Source organism: Paramisgurnus dabryanus, chromosome 18 (genome assembly GCF_030506205.2).
Source record: "Paramisgurnus dabryanus chromosome 18, PD_genome_1.1, whole genome shotgun sequence".
Taxonomy (NCBI): Eukaryota; Metazoa; Chordata; class Actinopteri; order Cypriniformes; family Cobitidae; genus Paramisgurnus; species Paramisgurnus dabryanus.
In genome coordinates this window covers 16,890,448-16,910,985 of record NC_133354.1, presented here as the reverse complement: position 1 = coordinate 16,910,985, position 20,538 = coordinate 16,890,448, and the positions used below count along the sequence as shown (strand labels likewise).

Here is a 20,538-nt window from a genome sequence, read left to right as displayed (position 1 = left end):
TCTTCAAATAGTATTTCTTGTGGTATATCTTGTGGAAGGACACCTGGGTATGTGGCGAAGGAGAGGACCCCCATCATTTAACACTGATAAAATTACACATTAAAAAATATTTCAGGTTGCTTACATTTTTCTTTTAGGCACCTTTATTTCACCTTAAAAGTCTAAGATGTAAACATAGTCAAATTGTAAATTTACACCATCAAAAACAATTTAGTCATAGTGTGTAAACTTAATTTTAAAATTCATTAAAATTATACATTTAATTCGTCATTGAGAAAATTAAGGATTAGAAACAGATGCTTTAACTGTTACAGAATTTTCAACAGATGAAGCAATTTGGGTAAAAAAAATTTAACGTAACATTAAATAACATAGCATTCCCAATACAAAACAACACAACATAGCATGTAACCGCATATACCATAACATAATCAACAACATAAAATATAAGAAACAAATCATCACAGAACTACGCGCTGCAGTCGACGGAAGTGACGTCACTTTTGGTTCTGTTTTGCTCCTGTCGTGGCGGGAACGTCCTTTACAGACCGATAACATGGATGTTGAGATGAAAGAAACAGACAGTGAACAATGTCAAGCAAACGCGCCGTCTAAAAAGGACGACACTGCACCTAAATCATCGACGACTGCTTATGAGCTACCATGGTACTGTTTATGGAGATTTTAATATCACGGTTGTAGCATTTTGATTAACTTAATTCAGAGTCGACTAACCTAGCACGCTATATACTTTATATGAAACCAACCAGTAAATACCCAACTACACATTTACATTTATGCATTGGCAGACGATTTTATCTGAAGTGAGTTACATTTCATGTAAGGGCGTATAAAAATAATCAAATCGACAACATTTGCGCTGCTAACGATGTGCTAAACCAGTTGAGCTACAGGGATACTGCAAAATCCGTGGCCGTTTAGAGAGAAAAAAAGCTGATACGATGGCTATAAGCCCCCTAGATAGGCAGCTCACTGTGTTGTGAGACACAGATGTATTCGCTGGTATTTATTTGAGTCATTAACTATTAGTTAAAACTATTAGTTTAACTAAGCATAAGTTGTGTTGAACTTCACACATTGCGCTGCGCAGACTGATTGGCTTATATAACATCACAGTACTGCGAGAGCCATTCAAGAGCACGTCAATCTCGCGTTACTGTGATGTCATATTGATCGGCATGCGCATCGCTGCACACATATTCCTAAATTGTTTATTGCAGACGCCATTATTACTAACTAACGACCTGCCTGCACATTTCTTGTGACGAATAAATCTTCTCAATTTACATACTTGTTTGAAATTTGTTTTTTCATTAGGGTTGAAAAATACAGACCTCTGAAGTTAAATGAAATTGTGGGGAACGAGGAAACTGTCAGCAGATTGGAGGTCAGTATAGCTGTTTTATTCTAATCTGATAATGTTTATGGGGTAACTAACGGTTACAGGCTGGAATTGTAGTGTGTGTGAAATAAACAAAGCTTGTTACAGTTCTAGTTGAAACTTAACTGCTTAATAATTCCTACACAACAATAGCAGAAGTACAATAGATGTTTCTTATAGCACCTTAGGTTTACAGACCTTTGGGCACACTGACACATTTCCTGTTTTTGCCCCATTACTATCACAGGTGTTCGCAAGAGAAGGAAATGTGCCAAACATCATCATTGCTGTAAGTGTCAGGTTTTTGAAATGTAATATTTCTGAATGAAGACTTGCTGTGTCATTTAAACAAAGATCACATTTTGTTTTAGGGTCCTCCTGGCACTGGAAAAACTACCAGCATTTTGTGTTTGGCTAGAGCTCTTCTTGGCCCAGCTATGAAAGATGCTGTGCTTGAACTGAATGCCTCTAATGACCGGTAGGAGCCTTTGTTTTATGACTAGGACTCATTTAAAGCCAACGTGTGCAATTTTTGTGCCACTAGGATCACTGAGATGAATTGCAAAATTATGGTTGCTTTTAAACATTGGACAAACAATACCATTGTCTTCCATTGGTAGGACAAACAGATGAACACTTTCGGTTGAGCCTGAGTCTCGGTCGTGATTTTAAAACAAACTGAGCAATGTGTTGATATAACCACAGGGACACTTTTTGGGGGAATACCTATAGTTATTTGCAAATTACACACTTTTTCCCGGTTTCACAGACATGGCTTAAGCTTAGTCCCAGACTAAAATCAATGTTTGAGTTATCTTAACTTGCACTGACTTAAAATATGTCACTGTCATTGTTTTGTCTGCAGATTCACCAGTAGTCTTTTTTTAGGCATGTGAAACTGGGCCTTTAGCTTTTACCTGAATAAGCATGGCTTTATAATGTTTTCACTGTAAAAATGTTTGTTGAATGTAATGCCTCTGAACAGGTTGCACATAACCTCTCTGTTTAAGCAAAACAAATTCGGTGGTTTCCCAGACAGGGTTTAGATTAATCCAGGACTAGGCCTTACAAACAAACCACACTGGTTTGAAAAACAGCGCTGTTTGTAAATTAAGGCAGCTCAAACATGCATTTTATTCTGGAAATATGATAAGGCCTGTCCAGGAAATTGCCCCATAGAGGATTGGAATGAGCTCATTCATATTTTGTGTCACAATTCATTTTAGTGGAATCGATGTTGTGAGAAACAAGATCAAAATGTTTGCACAACAAAAGGTCACACTACCAAAAGGTCGCCACAAGATCATCATTCTGGATGAAGCTGACAGGTAATGAGTTTATTATAAGTGAAAGTTAAATAAGAAAATACTTATGTAAAGCACAGTATTTATTTTTATTAGCATGACAGATGGGGCCCAGCAAGCTCTGAGAAGAACCATGGAGATATACTCCAAAACCACACGCTTTGCTCTGGCGTGCAATGCATCAGATAAGATCATTGGTAAGTTGATTATCATTTAAATCTTTTATTATGTGCAACAGATGAGTTTGTAAAACCATTGTGCTAAAACTAAGTCCCAGCACAGCTCTAACATAAGCGCCCACATTATTTTAATAGTTAAGATTGATGTTTGGTTGCAGAGCCCATCCAGTCCCGCTGCGCCGTGTTGCGTTACAGCAAGCTGAGAGATGAGCAGATCATGATGCGGCTGATGGAGGTGGTGGAACAGGAGAATTTGCATGTCACCAATGATGGCCTGGAAGCCATCATCTTCACCGCTCAGGGTGACATGAGACAGGTCATTCTGTCAGACTGTTGTTAAACTTTGGGTGACTGATGATTCTAGTGCTCAAATATCTTTTTATCTGAATCTTTAGGCTCTGAACAACTTGCAGTCAACAAATTCTGGATTTGGTTACATCAACAGTGAAAATGTCTTTAAGGTAATGGTTGATGTTTTAAATACTTGTTACGTATAGATATTCACATATATATGATGTACAACCAGTGTTGCTTTGGTAGGTGTGTGATGAGCCCCATCCTCTGCTGGTTAAGAACATGCTAGAACACTGTGTGAATGCCAACATCGATGAAGCCTACAAGGTAACAAAAACATAAACAGCAGCACGAGTATAATAATCATACAAACTGAGTAACGCAATCTCTTCTTTCTACAGATTATTGAACAGCTTTGGATGTTAGGATACTCACCAGAGGACATAATCGGAAACATCTTTAGAGTTTGTAAAACCTTTCAGATGGCCGAATATTTGAAACTGGAGTATATTAAGGTACTTAAGGTAGTATATTGTCAAATACATAAATTACCAGTCAAAGGTTTTGACATCTACTTATTCTTCACTGTTATTCTAAAATATAAACTTGGGATGCCACAATTCTCAATATAATATTGAACCGTTCACTTTCGACCCCCACGGTCCAATACGCGCATGTGAATTGCGCTTTTCCGGTTTATCCATCCAAATCTGTCAGTTTTATATTCCCTGCACTTTTGTTAATGTGATCGGCACGCTTATAAACGCCACAGTGAGTTAATATCCAGTCACTGTGTGCTAGCTGCTTTAACTCTGCTTGAACTCTGCTTGCAATGCTGGTGTGAGATTTCATTCGCGCGCACACACACAAACAACAGAAGTACTACAACAAAAAGCAGCAGAACGACTGTCTATTAAATCTGAGGTGTGGATTAATTATTTACGTGTGTAGATTACATACAACATCAATGTAAAGATGCAAATTTGCATGGGGCAATGCGAATGACGCAAATTGGGTTTGTTATTGATGCAAACACGCGTTATTTGCCTCAAACAGGTCTTCCGCGCAAGTTGAAAAAGTTGAACTCAAGAAGAGAATGCGCATGATGCTAAAATAAATCCCACCAGTAATCTTGATTGAGGAATGCATGTTTGGTTTCTACACAGACAGCATGATGTTGGACTTAACATTAGTGCAGTAAGGTATAGCCTTCATTTACAATGTAAAGTTTAATTTGCTAAGTACAGGTATAAAAAATGGCCAATTTATTTAATGTAATGAATTCAAATGTTCCCCAGTTTAAATAGGATATTATTTTTATAAATCTTTATTTCATTATATCTTATATTATTGTATCAATTCACTATAAATGTGTAAGATGATTTTTGCATTTACATCAAATAAAGAGAAGTGCAGTTAATACCAGTATTTTTGCTTCTTAAAATCTCTCTGTTACTGTTACCTAAGCATAGAATAATAAAAAACACTTTAATAGGCCAAGGCATCAGAACCGAAAACCGTGGACAAGAACCAAAAATTGTTGAACCGTGAACTAAGTGTATTGTTGCATCACTAATATAAACAATAGTGAAAACTAATAAATAGAAAATGAAAGTATCAGAATTATGCTAAAAATCTTATAGTTTAGCTCCACTATTTGAAAAGCATCTGATGTAGGCTGGGCCCACTGTGATCTAACTTATCCAATATTTATACTAAAGGCACAATTAGCATTTGTCTACAAGACTTTTTACAGTATTGATTAAATTCAAGCATCTCCGCATTAGCTGTTAGACCAAAAGATCAAAGAAACAAGTAGCAGACTAGGGTTTGACTGATTATCGACATCTGCCATTTTATTTGCAGATAAAGTAATTTACATACCTGCAAACTAGTCGCTTTTCTGCAAAATCTAACAAGGCCAGCCCATTTGGCCAGCAGCAGCCCTGAATACTGTAAATTCTTTCTTTCTTTGCAATTTAATGGTTACTTTTCTTAAATGAGACCGCCTCGATGACTTATACAGACAATGAGGCAGCTATAGTTCCCAGCTGATCCCCATAAATGAAATCAAACACTGTATAATCAATGTAGGTCCGTGTAACACTTCACAATTCTGTTTTCCCCCTTTTTTCAATTTTACATTTGCTAAATTATGACTTTTGACTTTTTTTCATTTTTGCATTTAAATGCACCAGAATGCTGTATGTTAAATTCTCACATTTTCTCTTGGGGAGAGGCCCGCAGACCCCCCTACACAAATTTTATTTGGAACCTTGTCAACTTTTCACCTCTTGTGAGTTTGCAGGTATGAATTTAATCTTGAAATGCACTATTTGGCTCTGATGGCACTGAAAGTTTAGCACTCTGACACCGAAAGGACTTGTTAACTGAAGCTGCATCAGATTGAAGCATCAGTTGGCTCTCAAAGGAAAGGCAGCATCAGATGTTGCAATAAATCAAAATCCATAACACTGAAGCTGCAAAACACCTCAATATAATCAAAAGCCTGAATTTTGGCACAACGTTGCGTGTTTCCTGCAGGTTTCGCAAGATTTATGCATTAATAGCAGCATGTAGACAGAATCCAATTTACATCCATAGTATACAATGATTTAGCTCTGCAACAAGCTGCAATACAAAACTTTAGCACGCGTTTCAGGCTGTTGACCGAACTGGCATTTGCACGTAATTTTCAAAAAACAAGCCATTTTAAAGCATAAAGAACTTGAGCACTTTGGTCTTCAATCAGTGCGCTCATGCATGCACACACAGCCACCTCAACCTGCTTGCAACAAGTGTCAGATTGAAATTTTTTGCAACTTGTTTATTACACAAAAATGTTGAGCTACACACACGGCCATATACTTAAGAAATATGCTATCGAACTAACTAAGTGTGCCTATAATATGGCTTTAATGTTATAGTTTCATGAAAACATTTGCTGTCTTTTTACACAATGAAGGCAATTAAATTATTTTAAATTATAAGCTTCAAAGCATTGAATGTCTTAGTTATGACATTAATTTTTATAAAATTTTTACACTCAAATATGTGTTATCAATTCGATCTGTAATCATTATCGACATCGGCCTTGAAAAACACCATATATCGACCTTAGAGTACATCTTTAATTAGTATGTCAGGAATACAAAAAAGAGCAAACAAAGTATTTTTTTGTATTTCACAAAACATACAGCATGCAGTTTAACTCTTTTCTTATTTGTGTGTCCAGGAGATCGGTTACACCCATATGAAAGTGGCAGAAGGAGTTAACTCTCTCTTACAGATGGCTGGTCTGCTGGGTCGACTGTGCAGCAAGACCGCTGCACCTGATGCAAGCTAAAGTCAAGTGGTACCTCAAAAAAATCACATTCGTTCTGTGTTCTGAAAATATGGTCACATGTATTACAATTTTATATAAAATGTAAAAAAGTGTATAAAAAAAATTCCATTAATAAAAATGAAAAATAAAAGATGTTTGTGAGGGATTTATTTTCCATTTATTTTTAGCATATGTCTTATTTACCCAATAAAAACAGCATAAAATTCAACAAAAAACTATTTTAAATGTTTATATTACCCTAAACTTACACTAAAAAATGATGTGTTAAATACAACATACTAAATTATTTATTCAAAACTAGACAAATCTTTGTGTTGTTACTGGAAAAAAAAATTTGTAATACTTTTAAACCAACTGTGTTGTCACGTTTATTTATTTGAACAAAATCAACACAAAATGACAACATGTGTTAAATGGCATAACATACAAAATGTGTAAAAAATGAATACATTTCATTTAAGAGTGAAAGCACAGGTGCAAATTCACTTTGTGCTCATGATGCCCCGTACCTGTTTGGTTTAGTTGCCGCATGGTACTCATGCAGTTTAATCTGCTTAAAATCATTTAAAATTTCCATACATTGTATTTTTGAGTAAGTTTTTGTCTCGTAGTTAGTCTAGTGTTTTGATAGTTAATGATTAAATTACAATAAAAATGGTTTGAACATTACAGATGGCTTTATTAATGAGCAAAAGAAAACATCTCGCACGCACACGGCACGAGAAACATAAGTAACAGGTGCTTTTTATTTAATAAAAAATACAATTTATATCATATAAATAGGAAACCATGTTCTATTTTTTCTAAATAGTTTTACAAATATATATCAGAAGAAGTTGAACTGGAGTCACATTTTAGTCAGGTCACTTTTTAAAGTCTTCATCTATGCTCGTTGACTTCGTTCACATATTCTGAATCATCTGTATGAAATAAAAGAGTGAGTGAGTACTGCTGTTTCATAATAGAAATTTTGATAAAAAATAAATAAATAAACAATGAACAAATGTTACAAACCCTCCGTTTGTCTGTTCAGAAACTCAGAGTTTTCATAATCATAGCTATCTGTTTAAACAGAACAGGCAGTCTATCAGTTTTGCAGTCTGCACAGTATGTTTGTATAAAGATGTTATTAAAAAAAGCATTAAAATGCTCATTTGTAAAATTTGTTAAACCCGTTAACTGGCGCTGTTCCCTGAGCGGGACACCTAAGTTTATGTCAATATTTTTCATTTAAATCTATAAAATTTAGTGTAAATCTGTAATTTATTAATTTGTGATAAGAGTATGCAGCAAACCAACACAGTTCAGTTCAGTTTTTTAATAATTTTATTTATTAAAAATAATACTTTATTGCAATTTTTTATTATTACAAATAAATGTAAACTGCTATAAAAAATATATATATTTTCACCTCCAGACACTTCTGTAATAAACATTGTCTTTTTTAAAACAAGACCAAAATTAGGCTTCTAGACAAAAGCGTTATATTAATTTTAAGGTGTATATCTTTTCACCACCACCCCACTCAAAAAGGGCTGCGCCATTTAAAGGGTTAAACAAATCTTACTGAAACATTCATGCATTAGAATCACATTATTGAAAACTAATAATTAACATTAGGAAAAATATAAATATTTTGGTTAATGTTACTAAAATATTAAAAGTATATTAGTTAATATACACTGGAATAGCATTATATATAATAAACATTCAGCAATAATATAAAAGTTAATAATATCCTACTCATTACGATTATTCTAAAGTAATCATTCACAAATGTTAATGGAAACTAGAAACACCAACCTGAGTCGTGCTGAACAACTGTTGTCCGCCAAACATTCTCGTATGTTCCATGATCTGGCGTTTAAATTTAAGTGAGAATTTCATTAGATTATTTGCTTTCAGCATTTTTTTAAATGTCATACATACACAGGTTGTGTGCAGACAGTGCACTCCAAGTATGTGACTTGTGGCCTTCATTTCTGTAACAGCTTTCATGCTATTTTCAACATCCAACACTCTTAAATCTTCAGAGGTGTCTGATGTAAGAGTAAGAATGTGTTACTTGACCTCATTTGTTGCTGTTAATGAAACACAGAGAGTGGACTGCATGCAAACAACATATAATAAACACACATTTACTGTACCTGTCTCATCTTCATTTACATAAAGCGAACCTGGAATTGGGTCCCTATTCAAATCGGAAAGTGTAGTATGTTAGCAGCGCATCGAATGCTGATATCATTAAAGATATTTTTTTTTGAGAACATGACTTGTTCTTATAGTTATACAAATAATTACTCACACATATGTTGGTTCAAATGTGCCACCAGCTGCAACAGAAGCAAAAGCATGATGCATTATAATCATAACTGGATTGACTTATACTCTAAAACTTAACACAACTTTAGACTTTAACACAACTTGTGCTGTGCTATTTAACACTGACAGATTATGTGTTAAATAGCATGACACAAACAATGTGTAAAAACTGACCACATCCTTTTTAGAGTGTAGGATTGCAATAAAAATGACTTACCATTAGGAAGGTTCTGATAACTGGTGTGGATTTGCTGCTGGCCTTCTGGAATTGAATAACAAACCTTTGTTATACAAACATGTAATGCATGTCGCTGAACTGTTACTAAAGCGATGTGCAATGCAAATTCTAAAAGGAAATGCTTACCATTTCTAGGACAATTTAACCTCGCTGTTGATTGCCTGTGAAAATAATACATAGACCTGTGAATGTATGTTTATGTGTTCACTCTTAATACGAATGTGTTAAAAACAACACATTAGGGTTGATTCTGGGACAGCACACTAAATGCGTTGTCCCAGAATCCACCCATCTCTGTGTTATTATTGAAACAACATATTTTAGGTTACTTTTTACACAACTTGTGTTATATTTTAACACAAGATGACACCTAATGTGTTAAAATTACACATAATGTGTTAAAAACTTAACGCACAAAAATTTGTAAAAATTAACACATCCTTTCTAAGAGTGTATGTTTATGCTTTTTGGATATTTGACAAAGTCAAACAGATGCTCACAATCACTGAATGCGTAAAATTGTGTGCAATTTTAAATGCCACCCTCCCAATACTCCAAATAATATTTTAGATCATATGAAAATAAAAATATCAAAAGAAAGCATTAAGGACTGGTTTCATAAACAAGTAAGGTTTAGCTTAAGCCAGGACTAGGCCTTAGTTCCACAACTGTGGAATGATCTGCCGGTCGTGACACTGTAGCTGTCTTTAAGACTCGGCTAAAAACCCATCTCTTCCGCCATTACCTCACTTCCTAATAACGGACTTACTATCTTTCTCTATTTACCTTTCTCTTTATCTATACATTAAAAAAAAACAATTACTAACAAACCCTTGGCTACGTACATTGTGTTGGACTTGATGAGACTGGTTTGTACATTAAGACAAATTAATGGGAAAGTTATTTTCAATTGAGACAGCTCAAACGTGTGTTTCAATCTAGGATTTAATCCTTGTCTGTGAAACCGGGGGTATAATGATTAAGAATTGAAATACATTGAATGAATGTATTGGATACTGCTTACCTCGGTGCTGGTCCCAGGTTTTGTCTAATCACTAGAAATTAGACATATTATAAATAAACCCTTGATTTTGTCTGGTGATGAGCTTGTTTAAAATATATAAAAATGAAATTTAGATTTTAAAAAAATTTAGATTTATACCCGTTTCTGATTGAACAAATGAACTGTTATCTTCACTGCTGCAAGCACAACAAAATATAAAAGATTTTAGTATCACTTTATTTATTTTTTTAATTAGCGCATATTTCTGAATCAAATATTTCTAAACACAGCAATTAAAAAGCAGATGATTAAAAAAATTTATCTCAGACTTTAAAGAAACCACACTGAAAAAAAATGTATTCAATTTACTTTTTTTAAGGTAAGTGGTTGCAATCAAGTTTTTAACCTACATTTAAATACATTTTTTGTTTTGCTTTCCAAATTTCTTTGTTTAAATGTAGCTTAACTAAATTGATTGCAACCACTTACCTTAAAAAATTGAGTAAATTGAATGAATAATTTTTTTTCAAATGCAAGTACTTACAATTCACTTTGCTCATACAGGATGTTGTCCTCTTGTTGCATAACTCAAAATAAAAACATGACCAAATTAGATCACAAAAATATATATAGTGTCTTACTGCATCACGGTAGAAGCATATTTATGCCCACAGACAAAACCAAAGTGCCTCTTTTTTATATAAATATATAGTAATGGTGACCCACTTACTAGATCTCTTTTTACAACACAAGCAGAAGGCATAAACGCAACCAAGACAGGTCAAAGAAATGAGGGCAAGGAGAAGTCCTTGCTGGCTTTTAGCTTCAATCATGCCTTAAAAAATGTGAAAAAAGTCATTATTTATGTATTTCTCATATTTATAGTAAGGAAATATATAACGGTAAAGAATATAAAGCAGTGTTATATTTTATTTGCAGATGATGCATTCAGCGCACATGATTTAACAGAAGATTATGCATGATGAAGTACAATGCTCTTTGTCATGATTTATAAACCATTTTATCCATCAGGATGATATGTAATCACTATTTATGTTTTTAACTATTTATAATACTTAAAATTTGTAAAGATATCTGACCTTCAAATTAGAATTTTTAGAGTGTTGGTTAACCGTCCCTTCTAACTGTTTCTATTATCATGAAACGTTATCGTGACTCATATTTCTAAGAGCACCAGTAAGTTGTTTCTTGCACATATAGGTAACTTTAATTGAAAGCGATGAATGAAGAAAGGTGAGCAGTTACCTGAAAGGAGACCCTTCAGTCCACTTCCATCCTGATGAAAATTGCTTGAAGTTGCACAGTTTAAAGGACTTATAAGTGATAGAATGAACCTGTGTGCTTCCTGTTTCAAACTGAATCTAACCACATCCGCGCAGCACCATGCCGGACACCGATGATGAGACCACCACAAACCCACAGTAATGCACATTCAACAGAGGTGAAACCTTAAGGCTCAGAGCTAGATGTACGTTTACTGCCATTCCTTTAAATGTCATGCCTAGTCAACAGTCTTTCAAATACACTCATTTCATTAGCATTCAATGACTGTAAAATACTGTAAAATTTGATTTGTTGTTTCCTCAAAAGTCAAAGGATAAATCTTACAGATGCTGAACTCAAATCTTGAAGTATTGAATGTTTATAAACCTTTGTGAGAGTTGGTTTAATGTTTGTAAGAAAATATAAGATGTTTCACTATTTAGGGTTTATGACATTTAAACATGTGAGACTGTAGGTGGTGTGTGGGCCTGTTTTTTTCCACTTGTTTACATCTTACAACACTGTTGTCTTACACTATTGTTTGGAAATTATCTTACAGAAACATCCGAGTCACATTAAACTATAAAGGTAAAACATTATTTGCGATTATCAAACTTAATTCATTTAATTCCGGTGAAAATGCATGAAAATACACTTTAAGTACATTTTAAGTCATTAATTTTATGCACTGATTTTGTACTTAATATACAAAAAGTCTTTAGCACTTCTTAAGATAAACTTACAAACATCTTTTTTTAAATTTGCTATTTTGAGGCACCATTTTTTGCAATACACTTACATTTATGTGGTGTACTTTTTCAAGTGCATTACTTTTAATTATTATATTTGTAGTAACTTTTACAATTTTATTAATAAAAAAACAAACACTTGCTGATATTTAAATATATTTTGTAGCACATTCAATTATACTTTAGTTTTTACCAATTAAATATTATTTATGTACTGACAATTGTAAATATCTGTCTTAAATTCTTAATTTTTTATATGACATTAAAATATCAAATAAATTATATTGCTAATAATCCTTTGTTTTTTGTAAAGATATAGTAAGTAAAAACATAATTATTAACAGAACATGAATTTAACTGACCTAGCTTACCATAAGATTAAATCATAAAGCATGACAGTTTTTCCTCAGAAATAACAGGGTGGAAATTTTTTATTGTGGTAGGAAATGATGCATGAAATACACAAAACTTTGCAAAAACAAACCCTGCGACACTCCTGATGTTCAAATTTATACAGAATTAAAGAACACAGAATTAGGGGCCTTATCGGACTTAGTATATAACACAGGAAATACAGTGGAGAATCAGTCATCGGTTACAACTTTAATGATAATGCAGACAAAATGTGTTATCTTATGGGAGTCGTCGTCAATGCGGTGGTTGGTTGGCTTCCTCGCTGCCCTAAACAATGAACTTTAGAATCATGTTGTGGCTTGAAGGCTGTGATGCTTCAGTAAACTGTTGATGACACTGGGTGAGAACAATGGAAACTATGACTTTAAAAAACACTTTAAAATGTCCTGTGCTTTTCCATGCAATACATTCCTTTTTAAACGTCATCTTTTCCACAAACGGCAATGCATACAAAAGACGATTCGTATAAATAAAGATATGTAAAGTACGTAAAACATATGGTGTGAATTTATGAATACTTACAAGCACTGCTGCTCAGACTTGAGGACATGAAACTGCTTCCATAGCCACCTCCTCCAAGGCCGAGTCCTCCACCAAGTCCCAATCCGAGGCCAGATCCATAACCTCCTCCAGATCCATAACCTCCTCCAAGGCCACCGCCCAGACCTGCACCGAAAACTGCACCTCCACCGAAACCTGCACCTCCGCCCAGGCCTGCACCTCCACCGAGGCCTAGACCTCCGCCGCCGCCTCCTCCACCTCCTCCTACTATGGTCTTAGACATGTGCACGGTGATGCCACCTCCAGATTTCAGCCTGGTCCACAAAACAGATACATTTATCAGGTGTTGTGTAATTCTTGAATGAGCAAGAATCATAAATTCAGCTCTGATCTTCTCACCTGTTCTCCTCACTGTCCAGAAGTTTCTTATAAGCTGTGATTTCAACCTCCAGTGACATTTTGCTGGCAAGAAGCTCCTGATATTCTTGACTATAATGAGTGATTTGCTAAAGAAATGCCACATTTAAAGTGTGTGAGTGACAGGTTTACCTTAAAGTTCATTCTGTAACACCAAACTGACTGCAAAAATAGTTTTACAATCTTGCAAAGGTCAAACAAATAGTCCAACCCCTAATCTTACACCAATGGCTGTTAAGCCAATGTTACTACCGCATGAATGCAAATTTGTTTGGTGTCACAAATGGCATAGAAATTACATCATACTTGAAAAAACAACACACTTTTAAGTTTATTTTAATAAATATTAAAAAACTAATCACAAGTACATAAGTTACCTTTCTGAGATCATCAAGCTGAGATTTGAGAGTAACAGCTTGGTCCTGGTACGTCTCTGTATGTGAGCTGGAGTGTAATTCTGCTTCCTCCACCTGAGACTCCAGCTGCAGGTTCTGTCATTGGAAAGAACACGAATCAACCCAAAATGGCAAGAAATTGTGGGCTAGGGGTGAGCACGACACTGAAATGTTCAAATACACACCACCGTTTTGAGCCTCTCAATCTCCCTGTGTACAGAGTCAATCTGCAGTTTGTAAACTCGCAACTCTTCCTTGGCTGTGGTGAGCGTCTGAGAACTTGGCTGAGTAGAAACTGACATCATGGAGAGCTGTAAGGCCATGAAAAGATACAAGAGGTTGAGAAAAAATTAATGTAATAGTATGTCGACAAGTGCAATACAATGACTCTCCAATAGGGGGAGGCAGTTCGCAAAATATCAAGTCTGATTGTAAATCAGTGTTTGTCATCCTGGGGCTTCGAGATAATTTGAATGATTGAAAATAAGACAAAACAAGATGTTTGGATATTGTTAACAAACATGCTACTATTTTTTTTTTAGTTATGCCAAGCTCTAAAATAGTTTAAAGGGTAGAAATTCAAATGTGACCTTGTCTGTGAAATCTAATTATGATATTAAGATCAAAGTTTGCTGCCAACCATTCATTTGACTATGATTTGAATCTTTGACTTGAATTTACATTATATGATTTTTTTTATGTAGAAAACAATCAATAACAAAAAATGACTTGAGCTGGGTTTTCAGACAGGCACGGCACGGTCACATATTATTGCGTACAATGGGGGACCTTGAAGTCAAAAAGGTCCACTGCTGTAAAAGATTGTCGTAAAATGTAAATTAAATGTATTAAAATTAGGGCTGTCGATCAAACCAACCATTTGTAGTACATTTAAATAATAACAAATATAAATATTTGCTAAGGAAATTCACCCATTAAATATAATTTATGAAAATGCAAGGCTACTTCAAACTTGAATTGTAGTTAAAACATATCAACATATTAATAATATTGCACATTGAGTTAGTGTTTGAGGTGAAGTTTCATACACTGTCTTGCACTGAGATCAGGGCGTCCTGTTTGCTGCGCTGAGCCAGGGCTTCATAGTGAGCTTTGACTTCAGACAGTGCCGAGGTCAGATCCTGCGCCTGTGCCGCGTTATCCACGGAGATTGAGACTGCAGACTTCACGCCACCCGTCACAATGTTTCTGACCTCTTTCACTTTCTAATACACAAACATACGCTTAAGTCAGTGGATAAAAATCATTCACATTCATTTAACTTCACGTTAACCTTAATCAAAGTACAACAGAGACCAACAGTTCACTTACCGCGTCATACACCTGCTTGGACAGAGCGATCTGATCCTCCAGCCCAGTGATGTTGGTTTGCAGCTCAAAAATGGTTAGGTAGAGATTATCCACATCCTAATTGAGGACAATTTTTGACAGTCAGTAAGTTTAAACTTTTTGGGGGATCCTCGTGACATTTAGGTGAGTTCATACCTCTTTCAGCGTAGTCCAATCTATTTCCAGAGATTTGGTTTGAGATGTTTCTTCTTCATACCTGAGACAGTAAACATTGCAAATGCAATGCAATCATTAATGCACTAATGTGATAAAAGTTTTAATAGAAAGATGTTTTTAAATAAATTTTTTAACAATGCAAGTTTCTTTAATACAAATAATATAATTCTGCTCTTTTATAGGTGAACTCACCTGGCCTGAACATCATCAATGACGCCTTTGTAGTGCTCTATCTCAGCAATGATGGCCTCTTTTGTAGCTGTGAGGCTGTCAATTTGGGATTTATACGTTCCGATGGCAGAGGTGAGAAGGATGGAAGAGCTGGCAGGTCCGCCTTGCTCTGGGTTAGTAAACATTGAAATCTTGGCTCTGAGTACCGCGTTGTGCTGCTCGAGTGAGCGGGCCTGTGAATCAAAGTAAGGGTCAGAGACACCTACTAGAGAAACGTATTTTCAGATCAAATGTTAAGACTTCGACCAGCTTTATCACCACAATTGAGAGTTTCAGCCCACCTTGTCAATGAAGCTGGCAAATTTGTCATTGAGGACCTGCAGTTCCTCCTTCTCCTTCAAGCGTGTGACCTGCACTGTGTCTGGTGAAGGAAGCGATGGGTCGATGCTGGGCACTGGCCCGACACCTGATTCCACTGTGGTGGTGGAGCTGATGAAGGATGGGTTGAAACCGTAGCCTCCGACTTTGAATACTCTGCCCCCAAGACGGGCTCTCAGAGGGGCCACGCCAGCCCTAAACCCTGCTGCCCTGGCTCCTGCAGCGCCCAGGCCTAAACCTCCACCTAAAGCAAGAGCACCTCCGCCAATGCCCAACCCTGCACCAGCTCCCATACCCAGGCCTCCCCCAAAGCCGCCCCCGTAGCCGCCGCCAAAGCCTCCCCCCAAGGCAAGGCCACCTCCTGCTCCCCTTGACAAGCCAAGTGAGCGGGACAGAGACACGCTAGCACCCCCGCCGCTTCTGGCTCCGGAGAACAGACGGTTGCCTCCATAGGTGGCTCCGTATCTGACAGCTCCCCCACTGACGCGTAAGTCTGACATGTTTGCACTCAGAGCTGGGGTCCAGGTCTTTTCTCAGGAGTCCTGGTGCTCGGTCAGACTGGCAGACTGTACATTTGTCTTTAAATACACAGGTGTTTGAAGGGCTGGCCAAGGCAGGTCGCTGGTGATTTGCTATAGCCGCTGCCAGTTAAAGTCATACGCCCAGGCTGAAAGACAGGCAAGCGTCTCTCCTCCGGGCACAGATTTCTCCAAAACATGTTAGAGGTAATTTAACAGCATTGGTATGTGGAATTAGGAGGAAACAAACCCTACAGCTACTGCCCATACTTAAAAAAAAAACGGTGGGCTTGGATTGACAGCCTGAAAGCTTCTTGATATTCGTGTATAGTCTTATTCTTGATGCGCATGGGAGCTAAACTGTGAATTTCATGTAATTGAGCTGACAGGCTTGTTGGAGAAGCCTGTCATAAATCAAGATGCCTATACGAGTGAGAGACAGGTGAAGGTTTTTTTTCTTGCCCAAAGGATAAATCGCAGTTGCAGAAAAAGTGCTGACAAGTATGCAACGTGCTGCAACAAAGTCCAGTGTATAGCTGGGTCAGGTAATAAGTTGACTGTTATAAGCACTCGAAACCTACATATCTTAGTTACGGTAATCTAGTCCTCTCCTAAAATGAACTCGCAAGCAGATACAATGGCAGGAAGCCCTTCTAAAAGCCTAAATGAAATTTGCTAGGGTTAGCCATCCAGAGGACTGCGATCAGCGTAGTTATTTCCTCGACAATTCTGTCTCTGGAGAGTTACTGCCTCTACCTGATCCTCATACACCATCAAGGATACGCAATATAAATGTGTCTCTGGGGATATTCGGATGTTTAATGAGCAACCCTGGCACACTGAGATAAAAACAGGTAACATTTTTAAAGGGGACATTTCAAAATACCTTTTTTTAAGATGTCAAATAAATCTTAAACATTTCATCACAGAGATTGTGGGATGCGTGTCCCCATACGGTCGACTCTTCAAAACTAGGGTGCTTCACAATGCCATAGAAGCACCATCTTTGGCTGAATGGTTCCATAAAGAACATCCTAAGAACTAAATAGTTATTTGAATGGTTCTTCAATGACATCCCTGTGAAGGACCTTTCAAACACCTTTATATTTAGGAGTATATACGTGCAATGTGCTCTTAGTTTAATATCTTACATTCAGGAGAATATTATACTGCATATCCAGACTAATCACACAATATCATATTTGTGTTAGAGATTTGCCTTAAACTGTAATCACGCTTTCCACAAGTGAGGCAAATTACAACCTCTCTAGTAGTCTCGAGATCTACAGCTTGGCTTCGATTGCACGGAAACTATATTTGAAGTGTCAAAAAGTGTGCCAGAAAGTTTGTATCCGACGTGTTCAACCACCCATGTGTTATCTACTCTCTGCTGATGGATACAGAAGACAGAACAATCTTTCTTTCTGAAAAACACATGTAAATGCAACAAATCTGACACTCTCAGCAGGATATCTATTTAAAGATGCTTTATTCTTATCATCACAATCATTAGAGTACGTTATAACACAAGCTTAAGTTTATAAATGAATCTTAAGTTTAAATCTGAAAGAAACATCTTTATGGTAATGTTTTAGTCTCAAGTAGCCTGATCAATGTGCTTTAATACTGGTATGATTAATACACGTTTCTGTTTATGATTATGTATGTGCATGATTAAATGCAGGCTAAACAAAAACTGGCAAGCACCCAACTAAGATCTATATTAGGGTGCACATCATTTTATATAGCACTGTATATTGTTTCATCTTGATAACAAATGAATATACAATGTAATAATAATAGTCTACGCTGTGTTAATGATCGTATGTAGTCTCCTTCCTGATTAAACCTGAAGTGGGCAACGATCAGCACCCTGGACAGCGTCTACACTATTATAAATAATGGTTCCTTGTCAGGCTGAATGGTTCCATGAAGAACCTTTAAAGGGATAGTTCGGCCAAAAACGATATTAAACCCATGATTTACTCACCCCCAAGCTGTCCGAGCTGCATATGTCCATCGTTTTTCAGACAAACACATTTTCAGATATTTTAGAAAATATTTTAGATCTTTCTGTTCATTAAATGTAATGTTACGGGGTCCAGCAATAGTCCACGACCTTCAAGTCCAAAAAAGTGCGTCCATCCTTCACAAATTAAATCCAAACGGCCCCAGGATGATAAACAAAGGTCTTCTGTGGGTAATCCGTGCGGTGTTGTTGTAGAAATATCCATATTTAAAATGTTATTAACGTTATAAACTACCTTCCGGTAGCGCCGCCATCTTGGAGTGATCCGCATTCAGGATGAGAGCTTACGCAGCGTACAGAGTTTCTCTGCTGCTGCTCGGTGCCCCCGCCCTCCGAATTTGTCATACGTCACTAAGAAAAGTGCGTACACTACGCTAATACTCTCTCCTGAGTCTAAGATGGCGGCGCTACCGGAAGGTAGTTTATAACGTTAATAACATTTTAAATATGGATATTTCTACAACAACACCGCACGGATTACCCACAGAAGACCTTTGTTTATCATCCTGGAGCCGTTTGGATTTAATTTGTGAAGGATGGACGCACTTTTTTGGACTTGAAGGTCGTGGACTATTGCTGGACCCCGTAACATTACATTTAATGAACAGAAAGATCTAAAATATTTTCTAAAATATCCGAAAATGTGTTTGTCTGAAAAACGATGGACATATGCAACTCGGACAGCTTGGGGGTGAGTAAATCATGGGTTTAATATCGTTTTTGGCCGAACTATCCCTTTAACATCCACTGAACCTTTCATGTTTTATAGTGGAAAAATGTTCGAACTATCGAAAGAAAGATGGTGGTTCTTTTAGAACCTTTGACTAATTTTTTTTTGCGAAACCAAAAATGAATCTTTTATGGCATTGCTGCGAAAAACCCTTTATTTTTAAGAGTGAAGAGAGAATCCAAATTCAAGATTGCCAAAGTTTAATTTCAGCACTCTTAAAAATAAAGTTCCTTAAAGGTTCTTTGTCAGGCTTTATAGTTCCATAAATAACCTTTTCTACTTTTATAGGTTTTGTGTATTGGATAAAGGTAATACAGGATAAAAAAGATAAGTAAGAATTGTTTCCTATAAGAACCTTTAACTGAAAGGTTCTTCAGGGAACCAAAAATATTTCGATGACATCACTGCATGAACCCTTATAGCACTTAAGAGTGCACTAACTGTTGTTTTGTCATTCATCGATTCTCATTAACAACCTATTAGGCTTCATGCTATCAAACCAAAATGAGTCATTATTCATCCAAACTAAGTCCAAGTAAAGTCCATCTGTACCTCTTGTGTATTAAGATGATGGTAGAAAAAGGGACAACCATACAGCAGCTCCCAGTATGAAGACGAAGTTACCAGCTTATCGTTCATTTGACATATTTACAAAAGCAGTTTTCAGTAGTTCAGTTATGCGGATACAATTTCTCCCTCCAACACGACTGTCTCTCGGTGTTTGGCATCAGTATTTGTCGGTGGGTGTTGTTGGTGCGCTGAAGCGGGTCGGACGATCAAGCAGCGACTCACTGTAGGTTTATCCCCGGCTGGGATGGAAGAGTTATCGCGCTCATACTCCTCTTGCGCTTTCTTCATCTTCCTCTTCTTCATCTTACTCCTGTGGAAGTGGTATGTGGTCAGTGACACTAATATAATCCCTATGATGAGTATCCCCAGCACCAGAAGAGCGACGGTGGATGAGAAGGGCTGGAGCGCGTGATGAACTTTATCAACGCGTGTCCCGTTAGTCTCGAGCGCCCCGGAAAAAGCGCCCCACGAGATAACGGACTTCATCATTCCGTGAAATGCAAGGTCTTCCAATGTAATAAATTCCCAATTGACTGCTAATCCGCACGAATTGGCAATATCTATATCCTTCAGATTAGCATACTCCAATTACAGGAAACATCTTTTACTCTGAAACCCTGAAAATTACCACACACAAAAAGAGAGAAATATAGGCTAAATTATTGAAGCATAAAACGCAAAAGATAATACATAAAACAATCAGATTTATTACAAAAAAGACACTGCTCACAAAAATAATTCACAGTAGTTTTGTAAATAAAGATGCT

General features: G+C 36.5%; 3 protein-coding genes across 5 annotated transcripts; 1 reads left to right on the top strand and 2 right to left on the bottom strand.

The window, feature by feature from the left end:
- Positions 1 to 508: 508 nt before the first annotated feature.
- rfc2 (replication factor C (activator 1) 2) lies at positions 509 to 6,655 on the top strand. The gene is made up of 11 exons (XM_065286969.1): positions 509 to 666; positions 1,339 to 1,408; positions 1,650 to 1,691; positions 1,774 to 1,880; positions 2,629 to 2,730; positions 2,803 to 2,903; positions 3,044 to 3,201; positions 3,281 to 3,346; positions 3,426 to 3,506; positions 3,581 to 3,694; positions 6,415 to 6,655. Exons 1-11 carry the CDS (start codon positions 557 to 559, stop codon positions 6,523 to 6,525), a joined length of 1,062 nt encoding a protein of 353 aa, XP_065143041.1. The 5' UTR covers positions 509 to 556; the 3' UTR covers positions 6,526 to 6,655.
- Positions 6,656 to 6,975: 320 nt separating this feature from the next.
- LOC135776332 (uncharacterized) lies at positions 6,976 to 11,736 on the bottom strand. The gene is made up of 12 exons (XM_065286970.2): positions 11,355 to 11,736; positions 10,819 to 10,923; positions 10,633 to 10,675; positions 10,248 to 10,285; positions 10,110 to 10,140; positions 9,212 to 9,246; positions 9,065 to 9,109; positions 8,831 to 8,858; positions 8,673 to 8,716; positions 8,329 to 8,382; positions 7,540 to 7,587; positions 6,976 to 7,445 (listed from the first exon to the last, which is right to left on the bottom strand). Exons 1-12 carry the CDS (start codon positions 11,539 to 11,541, stop codon positions 7,405 to 7,407), a joined length of 699 nt encoding a protein of 232 aa, XP_065143042.2. The 5' UTR covers positions 11,542 to 11,736; the 3' UTR covers positions 6,976 to 7,404.
- Positions 11,737 to 12,534: 798 nt separating this feature from the next.
- Positions 12,535 to 19,868, bottom strand: LOC135776329 (thread biopolymer filament subunit alpha). Of its 3 annotated transcripts, none has more exons than XM_065286966.1 (11): positions 19,214 to 19,868; positions 15,888 to 18,380; positions 15,568 to 15,779; positions 15,355 to 15,415; positions 15,181 to 15,276; positions 14,898 to 15,074; positions 14,034 to 14,159; positions 13,831 to 13,944; positions 13,436 to 13,542; positions 13,058 to 13,350; positions 12,535 to 12,871 (listed from the first exon to the last, which is right to left on the bottom strand). In XM_065286966.1, the coding sequence occupies exons 2-11, from the start codon at positions 16,422 to 16,424 to the stop codon at positions 12,852 to 12,854; spliced, it is 1,743 nt and encodes a 580-aa protein (XP_065143038.1). In that variant the 5' UTR covers positions 16,425 to 18,380; positions 19,214 to 19,868; the 3' UTR covers positions 12,535 to 12,851. The 3 variants fall into 3 exon arrangements, with proteins under 3 accessions (XP_065143038.1, XP_065143040.1, XP_065143039.1); XM_065286968.1 differs by having other exon boundaries at positions 12,535 to 12,859; XM_065286967.2 differs by lacking the exon at positions 19,214 to 19,868 and having other exon boundaries at positions 15,888 to 18,399.
- Between the last annotated feature and the right edge of the window lie 670 nt (positions 19,869 to 20,538).

Bases quoted from the DNA above. Each gene is read 5' to 3' on its own strand.
- rfc2 (XM_065286969.1), top strand. From the start codon at position 557: ATGGATGTTGAGATGAAAGAAACAGACAGTGAACAATGTCAAGCAAAC. The intron at 667-1,338 runs GTACTGTTTATG...TTTTTTCATTAG, and splicing joins ACTGCTTATGAGCTACCATG to GGTTGAAAAATACAGACCTC. The intron at 1,692-1,773 runs GTAAGTGTCAGG...ATTTTGTTTTAG, and splicing joins TGCCAAACATCATCATTGCT to GGTCCTCCTGGCACTGGAAA.
- LOC135776332 (XM_065286970.2), bottom strand. From the start codon at position 11,541: ATGTGCATTACTGTGGGTTTGTGGTGGTCTCATCATCGGTGTCCGGCA. The intron at 10,924-11,354 runs GTAACTGCTCAC...ACATTTTTTAAG, and splicing joins ACTGAAGGGTCTCCTTTCAG to GCATGATTGAAGCTAAAAGC. The intron at 9,110-9,211 runs GTAAGCATTTCC...ATTCAATTCCAG, and splicing joins GTTAAATTGTCCTAGAAATG to AAGGCCAGCAGCAAATCCAC.
- LOC135776329 (XM_065286966.1), bottom strand. From the start codon at position 16,424: ATGTCAGACTTACGCGTCAGTGGGGGAGCTGTCAGATACGGAGCCACC. The intron at 15,277-15,354 runs GTATGAACTCAC...GTCCTCAATTAG, and splicing joins ATTGGACTACGCTGAAAGAG to GATGTGGATAATCTCTACCT. The intron at 14,160-14,897 runs GTATGAAACTTC...ATGGCCTTACAG, and splicing joins TGATCTCAGTGCAAGACAGT to CTCTCCATGATGTCAGTTTC.